A 14,630-nucleotide genomic window follows, 5' to 3' on the forward strand; every position below is an offset into this window, starting at 1 on the left:
CATACAGGAAGATAATAATGCAGCGTATTCTAGCAGGCACGGTACCTCGTATGGTAAGTTCATACAGCAGTTCGCCTTTCCTTAACTGGAACGGAGACATAACCTCATGCTCCATGATGACAATTTACATGAAACACAAAAACAACACAATGTTAAACCAGATGAATGCTATTCCTTTTTACAATATGTTTCCACACGATATTAGCTTCCGTTTTTCTTTCAACTCCCTGACAACTTAATACCGTACTAGAAACAATTACACAAAGGAAGGATGCGACAACCATCAGGTAGATCGGAGCGAACGGTACCACAATGTAACCACGCTCTGCTACCACTTACTGCACCAGCTGGTACTGTCCTTTGAACTGGTATGAGTACAAGACAAGGTAAATCAATACATAAATATGAAACTAATCACTGGGCACATACCCCACACAAACATAATTACTAAAGCAAAGAAAACTTAACCGTGGATACTTAGAATTAAACTGGTACAGTATTAACCTGTAAGACTAGTCGAAAGAAAGACCAACCAGATACTGAGTTTCAAAAGATGTAATTTTAAAGTATTAGAAACGGTTTAACAGCTTGGAAAGAACAATACTACTAAATCAGGCTCAGTGAGCTGCAACATAATAAAGTTAATTAATTAAACTTAGATTACTAAAGTTAATTAATTAAACTTAGATTACTAGGAAGAAGAAAAGATTAACAGTTAACTCAAATATTCAAAAGACGGCCATCATTTAAGTTAAATTAAGAAAGATAATCTGGTATATTAAGTACGCCTAACGTAAAATTACTGATCCTCGATCAGTAGACGGGGTTAAAAGTCAGGTTGTGTGTTTCACAAATAGGAAAAGTCCTCTCAGTTTTAATTACTGCGTTGATGGGGTGAAAGTTCCTTTTGGGGATCATTATAAGCATCTAGGTGTCAATATAAGGAAAGATTTTCATTGGGGTAATCACATAAATGGGATTGTAATTTTTTTTTTTTTTTTTTTTTTTTTTTTTTTTTTTTTTTTTTTTTTTTTTTTTTTTTTTTTGCTTATCGTCGCACTGACAGAGATACGTCTTATGGCGACGATGGGATAGGAAAGGTCTAGGAAGTGGAAGGAAGCGGCGGTGGCCTTAATTAAGGTACAGCCCCGGCATTTGCCTGGTGTGAAAATGGGAAACCACGGAAAACCATCTTCAGGGCTGCCGACAGTGCGGCTCAAACCCACTATCTCCCGATTACTGGATACTGGCCGCACTTAAGCGACTGCAGCTATCGAGCTCGGTAGGGGGATTGTAAATAAAGGGTGCAGATCTCTGCACATAGTTATGAGGGTGTTTAGGGGTTGTAGTAAGGATGTAAAGGAGAGGGCATGTAAGTCTCTGGTGAGACCCCAACTAGAGTATGGTTCCAGTGTATGGGACCCTCACCAGGATTACTTGATTCAAGAACTGGAAAAAATCCAAAGAAAAGCAGCTAGATTTGTTCTGGGTGATTTCCGACAAAAGAGTAGCGTTACAAAAATGTTGCAAAGTTTGGGCTGGGAAGAATTAAGAGAAAGAAGAAGAGCTGCTGCTCGACTAAGTGGTATGTTATTCTATGTATGTTATTTTATGGTATTCTATAAACATTTTAATCCAATAAAAGTTAATGGCTTATTGACACAAACAAACTCAACTCCTCCCCTCACTTCTCCAGCTATATACCAAATAACTAATACCATCAAAAAACAAAATATTAACATTGCCTTCAAGACCCAAAACACGAACCGAAACGTTTTCTTCAACCACAATATAATATAAATAGTAATCAATATCAAGGATCCGGGACCGAGCTCGATAGCTGCAGTCGCTTAAGTGCGGCCAGTATCCAGTATTCGGGAGATAGTAGGTTCGAATCTCACTGTCGGCAGCCCTGAAGATGGTTTTTCTGTGGTTTCCCATTTCTAAATGCAGCCCAATTTTACGAACAGTTGTGAAAAATAGTCTACGGATATACGTTTTTAAATTTAATGTGCCTATATTTTTCTGTAAATACATGTTCAGTTTATTTTTCAACCAGACCACATAGTCACATTCAAAAACAATTACACTAGAGTCCCGTTTATTTGAACCCCGTTAATCGGAAAGTCTGGTTAATCCGAACTGAAATATTCAATTTTCTTAAAAAAATCTCCTTATTAAAATGAAAGAACATATTGTAATGGTTATAGCATCCGCCATGCCAAGTCGCTACGCGCCGAGCTCGTCACCCATCGCCCCACCTCCTTAGGCTCGAGTGCGCCAGTCACGAGCAACATTTAAGTGCTGGGCGGGCCTTCTCTTCTGTCCGTGGTCACGTCATATGGGACGACGGAAATTACTCAAGATTAATCTGGAGTCTTCTGTTTCACGAGGTTCCTGGATCCATCGAACATCCGGACTACTCCAGAAGGGCTGGCGCAGGTATATAAGAGCAGTTACTTGCAGTCAGTGAGTCAGTGAAAGTTAGACGGAGTTAGTGAGTAAGAATGAGTGAGAGCGAGATTGAGTTCGCTGGAGCGCAGTCAGTGATGGCCTGGGAAAGTGCAGCCTGATGGATTATCTGCTTGTTGGAGCCGAGGACTCGTTCCTGTTCCCCTGACGTCGTGTGTGTGCGAGTCCCTTGTGGCTGGCTGCTGGAGAAGAACCTTGGGTGTTCTGGAGCAGCGAAGAAGGGAACACTGGGTACGACGTGTGTAGACTGCGAACAGGGTTCGACGGATTGAGTGAACAGCGGATACTGTCCCGACTGGCGAGACTGACGTGTAGGCTGTGGACCGTGACAGCGCTAACGAGTGTGACATGAGAAACTAAGAGAGAGAGCACGAAACGTGTAAGTGTGTAAGTGTACTTGCGTAAGTTGTAAGCTCGGCTATCGTCTGCGTGTGTGTAAATGTGTAATTGTAGTGCTTAGATAATAAATCTTAGAAATAGGACGCTACCAGGTTCGGTACTCATTTGGTAATTTATTTACCCCGCCAACACGTTACAACTGGCGTCAGAAGTGGGATGGAGAAGTGTGATAAACTAGTGAATAAACTCTTACGTAAAAACTGGTGTCAGAATCGAGTACCTGGTAGTGTATTTTGTAGTCGACAGAAATTTTTACTAGTGAAATGAATTCCGAAGAGCTCCAGATTTTTCTAAGCAAGTTTAATGAACTTGAAAATAAAATTTTATCTGGTTATGGCAAACTCGTTAGTGAACTGAGATCTGAGCGGAGATCAAACTCGGGCCAATTGAAAACAGACTCCAGTGAACGAACGGAAGAGCGAGCAGCTAAAGTCAGAAAATGAAGTGCGCTCTCTCGAAAAAGAGGTCAACAATGACGATGTGCAGGACGAGAACGAACTGGACGAGAAGCGGTCCGAAGAGATGCTCGCGGGTGTGGAGTCCGGAGTTCGAGGCCCAGCGTTGGAAGTAAGTGCCCTGCGTGCGGAAACAATGGCTGTGGAGACACGAATGGATCCTGCTAGCAGCGACGGCGGCTCCACCGTCGTGAAGTTGGAAACCCTACGGGACGACTGGATTACTTCCAAGAGAACATGCCGGACCCAGTTCGGGACCGGATCGACGTCCAAGAAGAGTGCCAAATATCCGATCGCCGGACTACGTGTACAGAAGATGACAGTACAACGCAGCCCCCAGCCAAGTTCAACCTACGAGGAGGTTGTGGGAGTGCTCGACGTGCGCTGCGGTGTCCAGCAACCGAGAGCCACCTACCGAGTCCAGCTGCAGGAGAAGACTCAGCGCGCCGATATAACGCCGCAGGAATTCGACGCCGAGATCAAGCGACCAGGAGACGTGATTGTGGAAGAGTTATCCCAAAGTGACATCAAGCTCGAGGCGGCTGACGGCTGTGATACACCACGTGGCGCTGAGACCCGTCCAGGGAGGACGACCGGCAGGAAACAGAACTACGAAGAGGCTCTGATGATGGCCCATGAGACTGAGGCAGCGACTTCAACGGTACAGCTGGAGGGACCCCTATTAGGGGACGGAGCACCAATGGAAGACGAACCAGTGACCAACGAATGAGGATGCCACCTAACTAGGACACTTGTTCCGGCACAAAGCCGCGTGCTGGTACGAACATCAAATTCTGCACCCCGGAAGAAGAGGAATTTCAGCAGGGCTAAATCTGGGGCGAGCAAGCCAGTCCTGGGCATCACACCAGAGGACTACGAAGGCGCTCAAGCCCTGAAAGTGGACTTGGGTGTGGAGGAAAGGAAAACCACCAAAGATCCAGCTGCCACGCGAGGATTTGCTGATCGTCATCAACGGGGACGAGGACACCGTCGACCGGACTCAGCGGATCCCCCATGGGAAGGTGGTGGCCAACCAAACAAACCACATTGCAGCGTACCGCGGAGCAGCTCGGGACGAGCTGCCTTAAGGAGGGGGCAATGTAATGGTTATAGCGTCCGCCATGCCAAGTCGCTACGCGCTGAGCTCGTCACCCATCGCCCCACCCCCTTAGGCTCGAGCACGCCAATCGCGAGCAACATTTAAGTGCTGGGGGGCCCTTCTCTCTTCTGTCCGTGGTCGCGCCGCATGGGACAACGGAAATTACTCGAGATTAATCTGGAGTCTTCTATTTCGCGAGGTTGCTGGATCCATCGAACATCCGGACTATTCCAGAAGGGCTGGCGCAGGTATATAAGAGCAGTTACTTGCAGTCAGTCAGTTAGTGAGAGTTAGACGGAGTTAGTGAGTAAGAGTGAGTGAAAGCGAGATTGAGTTCGCTGGAGTGCAGTCAGTGATGGCCTGGGAAAGTGCAGCCTGATGGATTATCTGCTTGTTGGAGCCGAGGACTCGTTCCTGTTCCCCTGGCGTCGTGTGTGTGTGAGTCCCTTGTGGCTGGCTGCTGGAGAAGAATCTTGGGTGTTCTGGAGCAGCGAAGAAGGGAACACCGGGTACGACGTGTAGACTGCGAATAGGGTTCGACGGTTTGAGTGAACAGCGGATACTGTCCCGACCGGCGAGACTGACGTGTAGGCTGTGGACCGTGACAGCGCTAACGAGTGTGACATGAGAAACTAAGAGAGAGAGCGCGAATCGTGTAAGTGTACTTGCTTAAGTTGTAAGCTCGGCTATTGTGTGTGTGTGTTTTTTTTTTTTTTTTAGATAATAAATCTTAGAAATAGGATGCTACCAGGTTCTGTACTCATTTGGTCATTTATTTACCCCACCAAGACATTACAATATTATAGAATGAAGATTTACTTGCATTTTATTGGCCATATTTTACTAGAATAACTTAATGTAAACATAATTACACATCATAAACCATCAATCACTAGTCATTTATCTTTACAAAGTCTGTTAGTTTCTTTTGTCGTAGTGATTGGAACCTACTCGAAGATTCAGTGTTAAACCAGCGTCTCGTAAATATCACATCAGTGGGCGTAGCAGCGGAATGTTGCTCGGCGCAGTGTACGGTAAGTTCTACAGCGGCCGCGGCATCTGAATGTGACACTAGTTGTTCATTGTGGTCTTCTTCGTCATCACTGTGTTCCTCATCTACTTCCATATTCTTTCTCCACCATAGCTACAATTTCTTGGCCTGTTTGTAATTGATGACAGTCAGTTTCCATCCACTCGCTAATGTCATTTTCATTGTCGTTCTCTCCTCTACGGGTTCTTAACTACCCTACTGTAATTTTATACAGTATTTTATTAATGTGACTGCGAAAGAATGGACATTTCAAATTACAGTATGTACTGTACTGTACTGAAGAAACTATTTTCCTCAGACGATTGAGGCGCTGGCCTTCTGACCTCAACTTGGCAGGTTCGATCCTGTCTCAGTCTGGTGGTATTTGAAGGTGCTTACATACGTCAGCCTGTGTCGGTAGTTTTTCTGGCATATAAAAGAACTCCTGTTGGAGAAAATCCCGGCACCTAGGTGTCTCCGGAAACCGTAAAAGTAGTTAGCGGGATGTAAAAACAATAACATTATTATTAGAAAATATTTTTCCGGTTAATCCAAAAATTTTGTAATCCGAACAGACTCCGGTCCCAATTAGTTCGGATTAACGAGACTCTACTGTATTATGTAACATAAGTATATTACCAAACTTCACAAAATTTGCTCTCATAAGAGACATGCGGTACTGTGTTGTACCAGGCTATTCTTGACAACTCGTAGATCCAGTTTACATGAAAATAGCTCTTCATGGCTTCCCTTCTGTGACTATCATCATTTTTGATAAAATTGAACCCGTAAAGAGAAAAATAAAAACATTGTACTTTCCAGGTTAATAAAGGTCTACTTTCCTTTCAGTCATTATTCTATAATTTAGTAAATTAGATTTAAGTGATAAAGGGCCAAGCAGTTAACTGCTGGCAGCTTAACATAACCTAAGTTTTCTGTGCTTAAGTGCGTAGATAGTTTAAAAAATATCAAACTACCAAAACTCAGTGTTAGGACCATCTGGTAAAACAGGCCCAATATCTCCTACATCTCTTCTGTTTCTTATATTATTTCTGCACTGTGAAATGTCACCTTTTAATGATTCAATATTGATTTGTTCTAGCCATTTCCATTGGGTAACACGCAAGGATTCTCTTCGCAAGTTGACTGACAGGTATTGTGAGAAGATAAAAGAAGAGCGTCTTGCTAGCTACAGAGAAAGTTTAGAATCACAAAAGGCAGCATTTTTACAAGAAAAAGCAGCAAAGTTGAAGTGGATTATTGAAGAGGAGGAAGCTTGTGGAATTAAACCTTCTTTTAATCAAAATGATATTGATAAAGTGTTGAAACAACTAAAAGAACTTGAGATTGGACAAGGAATAATTAGAGAGACTTAGAATTGGAATGAATGAAACATTATGTGGATAATTAATACTACCATAGTGTATTAAATGTTTTGTGATCATTGCATGAATAATAGCTATTAAATATTTTGTATTCATATGATTGTCTTTCATTTATTGAAAACTGTATTGAATTAAATTGAAGAATTAAGAAACAAATATTTGCTGAAAGGTCAGAGTAAAGCAAGTTTGTTTACTATTATGCATGGTAGTTTAATCTTTCTCAACTCTAAGGGGCCCAATTTGCCCAATTTTTAAATATCCTTAGGTAACATCAGAAATCCATGAAAAGTAATTGACAAGCCACTGAACATAGGGGATAGTTGATATTAGAGGAGGAAAAAGAAGGTGCCAGAGAGTTATATTTTACATTTATCTACCGTATTCATTAGATTATGTTTTCATAATTATGCTGTATTTTATAACATATAAGCATAGAAAGTGTTCTAAAAAATTATTTTCCTGCTTTTTGTATGGGGCCGATGACTTCGATGTTAGGCCCCTTTAAACAACAAGCAAAACAAGCAAGTTTTTTGTATGAGTAGCTTTTACCAGCAGCTCTGCCCACGTTGACCAGGTTTTGCAAATCAAAAGTGGTTGTATCATTTGAGTTTAATAAAATATCACTAAGTAGAACACAAAGGTGTATCAGTTTTAGCTGGTGCAGTGAAATGGATTTGAATAACCATTGGGTAAACCTTGACTGGCAGAGGTGAAATCTTCTGAAAGGTAATACAGTACTTCCATTGCTGACTAATGTTAAAAATATGCAGCTGTTTTTGCTTGTGTTTGTTTGCTACTTGATGATGAAATATTATATTTTTGAAAGTATAGAAGGTGCAATCATTTTATTTGCAGTTTATTAATTTTACCTTTTGTCTACATCTCCACTTGCAGAGAGATGTTGATTCTTCCTCTGTGGACAACTTAACTTTGTGAGCAAAATTAACTAGAAGTGCAAACCCGTTGTGGCAGCACCAGCGTGAACTATAGAACTATAGTTGTATTCCTTGGACGCTTTTGGTATGAGTGAGTGTTTTGTTTTGTTATGTAATCTTCTTTGTATCCAACATATGTTTAGATGCTCTGTTCATATAGTATGGGACGGAATATTGAATTATAGATCAAATAAAAAGGATAAAAGGGGATATCTGCTAACTGTTTAATCATATGATATTTGACATTTGGCGACCGTGATAGGGCACATCTGTTGTTGTTGTTGTTGTTTCCCTGAACCTTATTTGTGCTATCGGGTTTGGTTGTTATTGATTATCTTCTATTCTTTTGGAGTAGTTTTTTTCGGCCATTGCAATGACGACTGTGGAAAAAGAAGACATTTGAAAATCGGCCGTGAAGAAGCGTGGAATTATTAGATCAGTATTCACGAAGCACTGTAATGCCATCATAGAAATGATGAATAAGAAAGTCGTTGTGGACAAAGTTGTCGCTAAGTTTTCTGTACTTGACGTTAGGTATGACAATATTGTGGCTCTTGATAATAATTGTAACCGGATTTCAGAGGTTACACAATATATAGCAAGGAAAAATTAAATTACATGGCACTTCAACGTCCTTAGCACCAAACCCAACCTCAGATAAACTGCATCAAGTCTAAACAAATGAACAGCACGTTGAGCAACATGATGACTAGGGCTCGGATTCGAGCATATTAGCATATTATTTTCCTGAATAGTACACATTGAAAGAAGCCTTTCGGTGGTATTTTCATCTCTCTGGGACCAACAGAATTTAAATTTATCGAGCATATAAATGCATAAAAACACAGTTTTCAGAATAGAAGCATATAAATGCATATTCTTGTGGTTTTCGTCTAAATAGTTTGTTTTTCGAATTTTCCCCGAATTGGGGCCCTGACCATCCTTAAGGTTCGAAAACAGAAATAATTATTGAAAAGGCTATCTGATGCGAATAATAGAACCGCAGGTTTTTAACCCTTAGTGAGGTCATTCACACACCATAATTGGCCTCTGTCGGATTAGAGTGCGGCTCGTCAGATAAGCTCTGGAAGCCCCAAGCATCCTTTCACTTTGAAATGTGAGGTTTTTTAATGGTGTGCCTATTTTGGGAACCAGTATTGTTTAGGTGGCTTTTCCCATGAAGTGGTGGAAGATCCATCTCGGTCAAGTGAAGTTTCTGCATTCTAATCTCATTTCTCAGTTCGTAAACGTATCCGTATGTATCTATCGTGTTCTTGTGATTTCTAAGTACACGATGCCTAAAGTTAAGGAATCTCTGAGTTTTTTTACTCCGACGATGTGCAACTGACGGGAAAATTCTTTTCTGCAAAATGTGCGAAAAAGAGGTACCTAAGTTCTTATTGACATTTTCGCATCTACGTTCTTAAAGATATTACTGCCGGGCTGAGTGGCTCAGATGGTTAAGGCGCTGGCCTTCTAGCCCGAACGTGGCAGGTTCGATCCTGGCTCAGTCCAGTGGTATTTGAAGGTGCTCAGATAAGTCAGCCTCGTGTCGGTAGATTTACTAGCACGTAAAAGAACTCCTGCGGGACTAAATTCCGGCACCTCAGCGTCTCCGAAGACCAAAAGTAGTTAGTGGGACGTAAAACAAATAACATTATTATTATTATTAAAGATATTACTGGTCAAGCAGTTGAAATTTCAAGTAAGCTGTATGTGCAGCCTACGGTGCCTACTTACTAGGTAAGTAGAGAAAAGTCTAAGAAGTCGGAGTGTAGACCTGTTAGATCCTCAGATTTTACACTTCCGAGGCGGAAATTGACATTTGGATTTGCTGGTTTTTCATGGCATCGTTGAGAGGGTGCTCGTAGTTCTACTGCAATATTTTACAATAATTCCACAGTCCGCAATAATTTATTTTTGTTCATTCAGTGTATTTTTTCTCACTTATGCGTACCTAGCTATTTACTTTCAGATCAAGATTTCAAAGAGTTTTCAATTTTCCCAACATAAAGCCACGAGTGGGCCCTCAGCAAAAGTTGAAGAATTTAAAAACAGGAAATCGAAGAAACAAGCGCTGATACAACCTTTGTTCAATCAGCAACAGCACTCGGACGAGTTCTCTTCCGGAGTTTGTAGGGCGTTCTTAAGCGCCAACATACCCCTCTACAAGACTGAACATGCTGAGATTAGAGCTCTCTTCAAGGACTTTGCAGGAAGAGAGTTGCCTCATGAGTCGACCCTACGTAAAAATTACTTTTCTTCAGAGTATGGAAAGGTATGAATTCATGCACGATTGCTGTATTCCGCATTCTCATTTAATCAATTTAGAAGTAATTTTAACATGGAGCTGGCTCTGTCGTAATGAAGGTAATCTCTCGAGAATACCGTGCGAACAGTGCAAGCAGCTCTGCGTAAGTATATTTTTGTTAATGTATTTTTCGAGCGTTTTGCCAAAGAAGATCCGGCTATGATTTCAATGCATTCTACGTATGCTTAGTGAAGACTGTGATAGTTATGAGAGTTAAATATCTCTTGCGGTCGTACGACATGTCAGAATCCCATTAACTGAACGGTTCACCCTTCATTTTATGCATTCCTGTTTCAGGCTTGCTGTGGACAAACTTTTCAGATGAGGAGGTAAACAAAGTACTCGCATTAGTGACTGACACTGCTCCCTACATGATTAAGGCTGGGAAGAGCCTCAAGCTTCTCTACCTGAAGATGTTATTTGTCTTGCCCACGCGATGCACAGAGTTGCTGAGGAGCTGCGCGAAAAATCGTCCAGCGTCAACAGTGTCATATCTTCAGTGAAGAAAATTTTCATCAAGGCTCCTTCTCGCGTCCGTGACTTCAAGACGATGCATCCAAAGCTCCCTTTACCTCCCGAACCTATATTGACGCGATGGAGAACTTCGATCTTGGCTGCCTTGTATTGTTCTGAAAATCATAGGGCAATTGAAGAGGTAAGACTATTTGAAATGTTTAAAATCTTCTCATTGTCAAAGTTTTCTCTATCATTCTTTTCATACCTTTTATGTTTACTCCATCATACGGCGCCTAACTTTCTCAGTTATTCTCCTCGGCTAATGTTTTTCAATTATATTTTTTCCAGGTGATCAATACGTTTGATGAGGCGGACAGCAAGTACATCGCAAAAGCTAAGGCTGCTTTTAAAATGAAGGGCTTGATGCCATCCTTGACTTTCATAAAAGCCTATATGAGCATCATTCCTGAGGCCATCCTAAAGTTAGAATCGCGAGGGATGGAGTTGGTTGAAGTGGTCGCTACAAGGCATCATCCAAGAAGACAACTCGTAGCCTGGAGAGACTGGGAAAACCGTGAAACAAAAGTTGGAGTTCGTGCTAGCTCGAAATCCCGGTTGGAGTGCAGTGTTGGACTTGGAGAGGATGCTGCGTGGCGAGTCTGCACCATCAGAGGACTTTCCGAAGTACTCTGCACAAGAAGCAGGATCATTCAAGTATTTACCTCTCGTGTCAGTTGAAGTCGAAAGATCATTCTCATCATTGAAATTTCATTGACTGATTTAAGAAAATCATTCAAAACTGAAAAAATAGAAAAAAATTCTTGTCGTACAGACCATTGCAGATCTACTTCATTGAATCTCCTAATTCTGAACATTTTGTAAATGATCTTTTAAACTGTAACTTTTATAAGAAAACTTCTCATATATGTACTTGAAACTTGAATGCGAGTATATCGCAGTGTATCATACATACAATTAGAAAATAAAGCTCTTATATAAATATATGTTATTGGTTTATTCGTTTTACTTTCCTTTCTATAGTTTTTAACGGTGTTTTTGGAGCATATTCTGCATATTTAACCGCATATAATGGGTATTTTGGGCATATCTATGGAGCATATAATGGGTTTTACGAGCATATTTATCGAGCATAAAACACATGGTTTTCAAGCATATCTGGAGATTTTATTGAGCATATCGATCCGAGCCCTACACATAACAAACACTTAGAAAGATGGTAGGAAAAGTATTTTACTCCCATTACAGTAGGGCCCTGAGGCTTGGTGGGGAGAATGCCTTGAACTGCTGGATAAAGGGGAAAAAATGTAAATGCGGAGACCATGAGCAAAGTAAAAAGAAATCTAAATAGCTGCAATAAAAGTAGGATGGATATTTAATTCTAAGAAATGAGACAACAAAAGTAGGAGAGAGAGAAAAAAAAGTCCTAATCAAAGTGGACACAATTAGCAAGAAAAATAACATGATCTTGAGGGTATTTTTTTTTTTTCTTGCAATATGGATTTGAAAATCTAGAACTTCACTAGGTGACAAATATTAAGCACAATATTCCAGGTTAGGTAGAGAAGTAAGCAGAGCAATAGGACATATGGAAGACAGAAAGCCAAAGAAAAATTCCAAGAAAAATTTAGATCAGCAAAAAAAACAACATAAATTACAAAAATGACAGAAATAAGAATAGTTGACCAAGTAGAGGAGCACATCAGAGAGACAGAAAAAGAAGAAATGAGTAGGTCAAGATTGAGGCGAAGTAGAGTACGATCTTTCAAATAGTTTCTCATTATGCACATGAGATACCTTGGTAGTTTGAAGGTTTAAGGTTTCCTGAAACATTTATAACATGTCATTCTATCTTGCTGAATTGAAAGTGTTCTTAACATCCAAGTCCACAAGAAGTGTCACTTTTTGAGAATGATGATTATGCATTTGTGCACTTTCCACAGTGTTCACTACTTCTTGCACTGCATCGATTGTTGAATGTCTTTGTTGAAATCCGTTCCGACGGTCGGATAGATTCCCAGCTGAGTGGACTGCTGAGAGAGTATTTTTGGCTGCAGAAGTTTCTCAAAGCCTTTCCAAGCAGTATCCAGCATACATAAAGGCCTAGAGCCCCCAGATTTCCCTTTGCATATTAAAACTAGTCAATCTATTTTCCTGTGAACACTATAAACACATGATATCAGTCAGTTGTCTTACATTTACATCAGCAGCTGTGAACAGAATTAGCATCTTTAGTATCGCTGCTGGAATGCCATCTGGTCCTGGGGCCTTTATATTTTTAAGGGAACTAATCGCTCTCGTCAAATCTTCGAATGAAAAGAGGTATATTACCTTTTTCCTTTTTATCCTCATCATCAGTCCTCTCAGGGTGATCTGGAAATAGTGTGTTCATTTAATCCTCTGTGGTTTTTTGAGTCCATAGTTGGATTTGAGAGAGTGCAGTTCATGGCGATTTCTTCATAACGATCTTGTAATGCAGTTCCCATGTGTCATCATCCACTTCCTTAGACAGTTTCCAATATTTGTCGACTTAACTCCCTTTAATAGCATTCCTTAGACAGTTTCCATCATTTGTCGACTTAACTCCCTTTAATAACATTTCTAAGTTCTTTCTTCGCTGAACCGAGTTCGATAGCTGCAGTCGCTTAAGTGCGGCCAGTATCCAGTAATCGGGAGATAATGGGTTCGAGTCCCACTGTCGACAGCCTTGAAGATGGTTTTCCGTGGTTTCCCATTTTCACACCAGGCAAATGCCGGGGCTGTACCATAATTAAGGCCACGGCCGCTTCCGTCCAACTCCTAGGCCTTTCCTATCCCATCGTCGCCATAAGACCTATCTGTGTCAGTGCGACGTAAAGCAAATAGCAAAAAAAAAAAATTTCTTCGCTGACTTAAACTCCCCCATGAGTGAGGTGCCTTCTTGGCCAACTTGCGCCCTCTGTGCCTTCCGTCAAAATCGCAAACATATTCTAAGTTCAGCAGTTTCTTAGGTCCACCAGTAAGCTGAATGCTTTCTGTTTCATGGTGTGTTTCGGGTCATAGACAAATTACATGCTCTCTGAATGAGCTGCATGGAGAGTTCAACACATTGCTCAGCCACTTCATCTCCCTTGTAGCCATAACATTGTTCTGCTATACTCTACATTCCTTTCTTTAAAACCCCAAGAAACTTATTTCTGTCCATACTATCTATATTCCACCATGTTGATTTACACAGTGCAATATTTAGCTGTGGATTTTTATTAAGAACACGAAAAATAATGTACTGATGATCACTTCCTGTATATTTCTCAATCACTCACCATCCATTAATTTTCGACACAGTGTCCTCCGAAGCAAAATTCATGTCTGGTTTAATTCTAGGTCACTGAAAGGCTGGCATATTTCCAGTATAAGTGACCATCAGACCCAGTCTGACCGCCATCTAAATAGTTCGTCACCCTCTAGAGTCTGTCTGTAGCATGTACGGCTTTTAATGATATAAATTAAACAAAATGTTAATAGTATTGAGTAGGTGAAATTACATATTTAACAGTGATGTCAGTGGTAGATGGATTTAAGTCAATATGGACCATAAACAAATAAAACCAAATGGTTAAAATAATAAAAACACTTCTCCTTTGTCGGAAAATCACCCAGAACAAATCATGCTACTTTCCTTTGGATCTTTTCCAGTTCTCATATCAAGTAATCCTGGTGAGAGTCCCATACACTGGAAACATAGTCTACTTTGGGACTTACGAGACTTATACACCTTCACTCTCATAACCATATGAAGATATTTGTTACCTTTATTTACAACCTCGTTAATGTGTTTACCCCAATCAAGATCTTTCCTTATATTAACACCTAGATACTTAAAGTGATCTATCACCCAGTAGCACAGTGATTAACACTAAGAGGACTTTCTTCTTGGTAATACTTCCAACCAGATTTTTCATCCTGTTTACCATCATACCAGATAGGGGCCCACAGATATGTGAGCTGGTTCATATACCCCGGAAATGGACCTGCGGATCAACAGCAGCCCAATTCCTGGGGAGTTGGTTATACTGGGACATCCTCTCTCC

The 14,630-nt window shown here is 40.9% G+C and overlaps 2 protein-coding genes across 3 annotated transcripts in view; both read left to right on the forward strand.

Moving 5' to 3' along the window:
- bonsai (28S ribosomal protein S15, mitochondrial) overlaps positions 1–6,937 on the forward strand; it is a 34,708-nt gene extending 27,771 nt beyond the window's left edge. For both annotated transcript variants that reach the window (XM_067135165.2, XM_067135164.2), the window contains exon 4: positions 6,558–6,937. In XM_067135165.2, the coding sequence (XP_066991266.2) occupies positions 6,558–6,831 (274 nt within the window). In that variant the 3' untranslated portion in view covers positions 6,832–6,937. The remainder of the gene's footprint in view (positions 1–6,557) is intronic.
- Positions 6,938–9,378: 2,441 nt separating this feature from the next.
- On the forward strand, positions 9,379–11,502 carry LOC136867084 (uncharacterized). Its single transcript, XM_067144189.2, has 2 exons — positions 9,379–10,741; positions 10,891–11,502. Exons 1-2 carry the CDS (start codon positions 10,523–10,525, stop codon positions 11,278–11,280), a joined length of 609 nt encoding a protein of 202 aa, XP_067000290.2. The 5' UTR covers positions 9,379–10,522; the 3' UTR covers positions 11,281–11,502.
- The last annotated feature ends 3,128 nt before the right edge of the window (positions 11,503–14,630 follow it).

This window comes from Anabrus simplex, chromosome 1, assembly GCF_040414725.1.
Source record: "Anabrus simplex isolate iqAnaSimp1 chromosome 1, ASM4041472v1, whole genome shotgun sequence".
Lineage (NCBI taxonomy): Eukaryota > Metazoa > Arthropoda > Insecta > Orthoptera > Tettigoniidae > Anabrus > Anabrus simplex.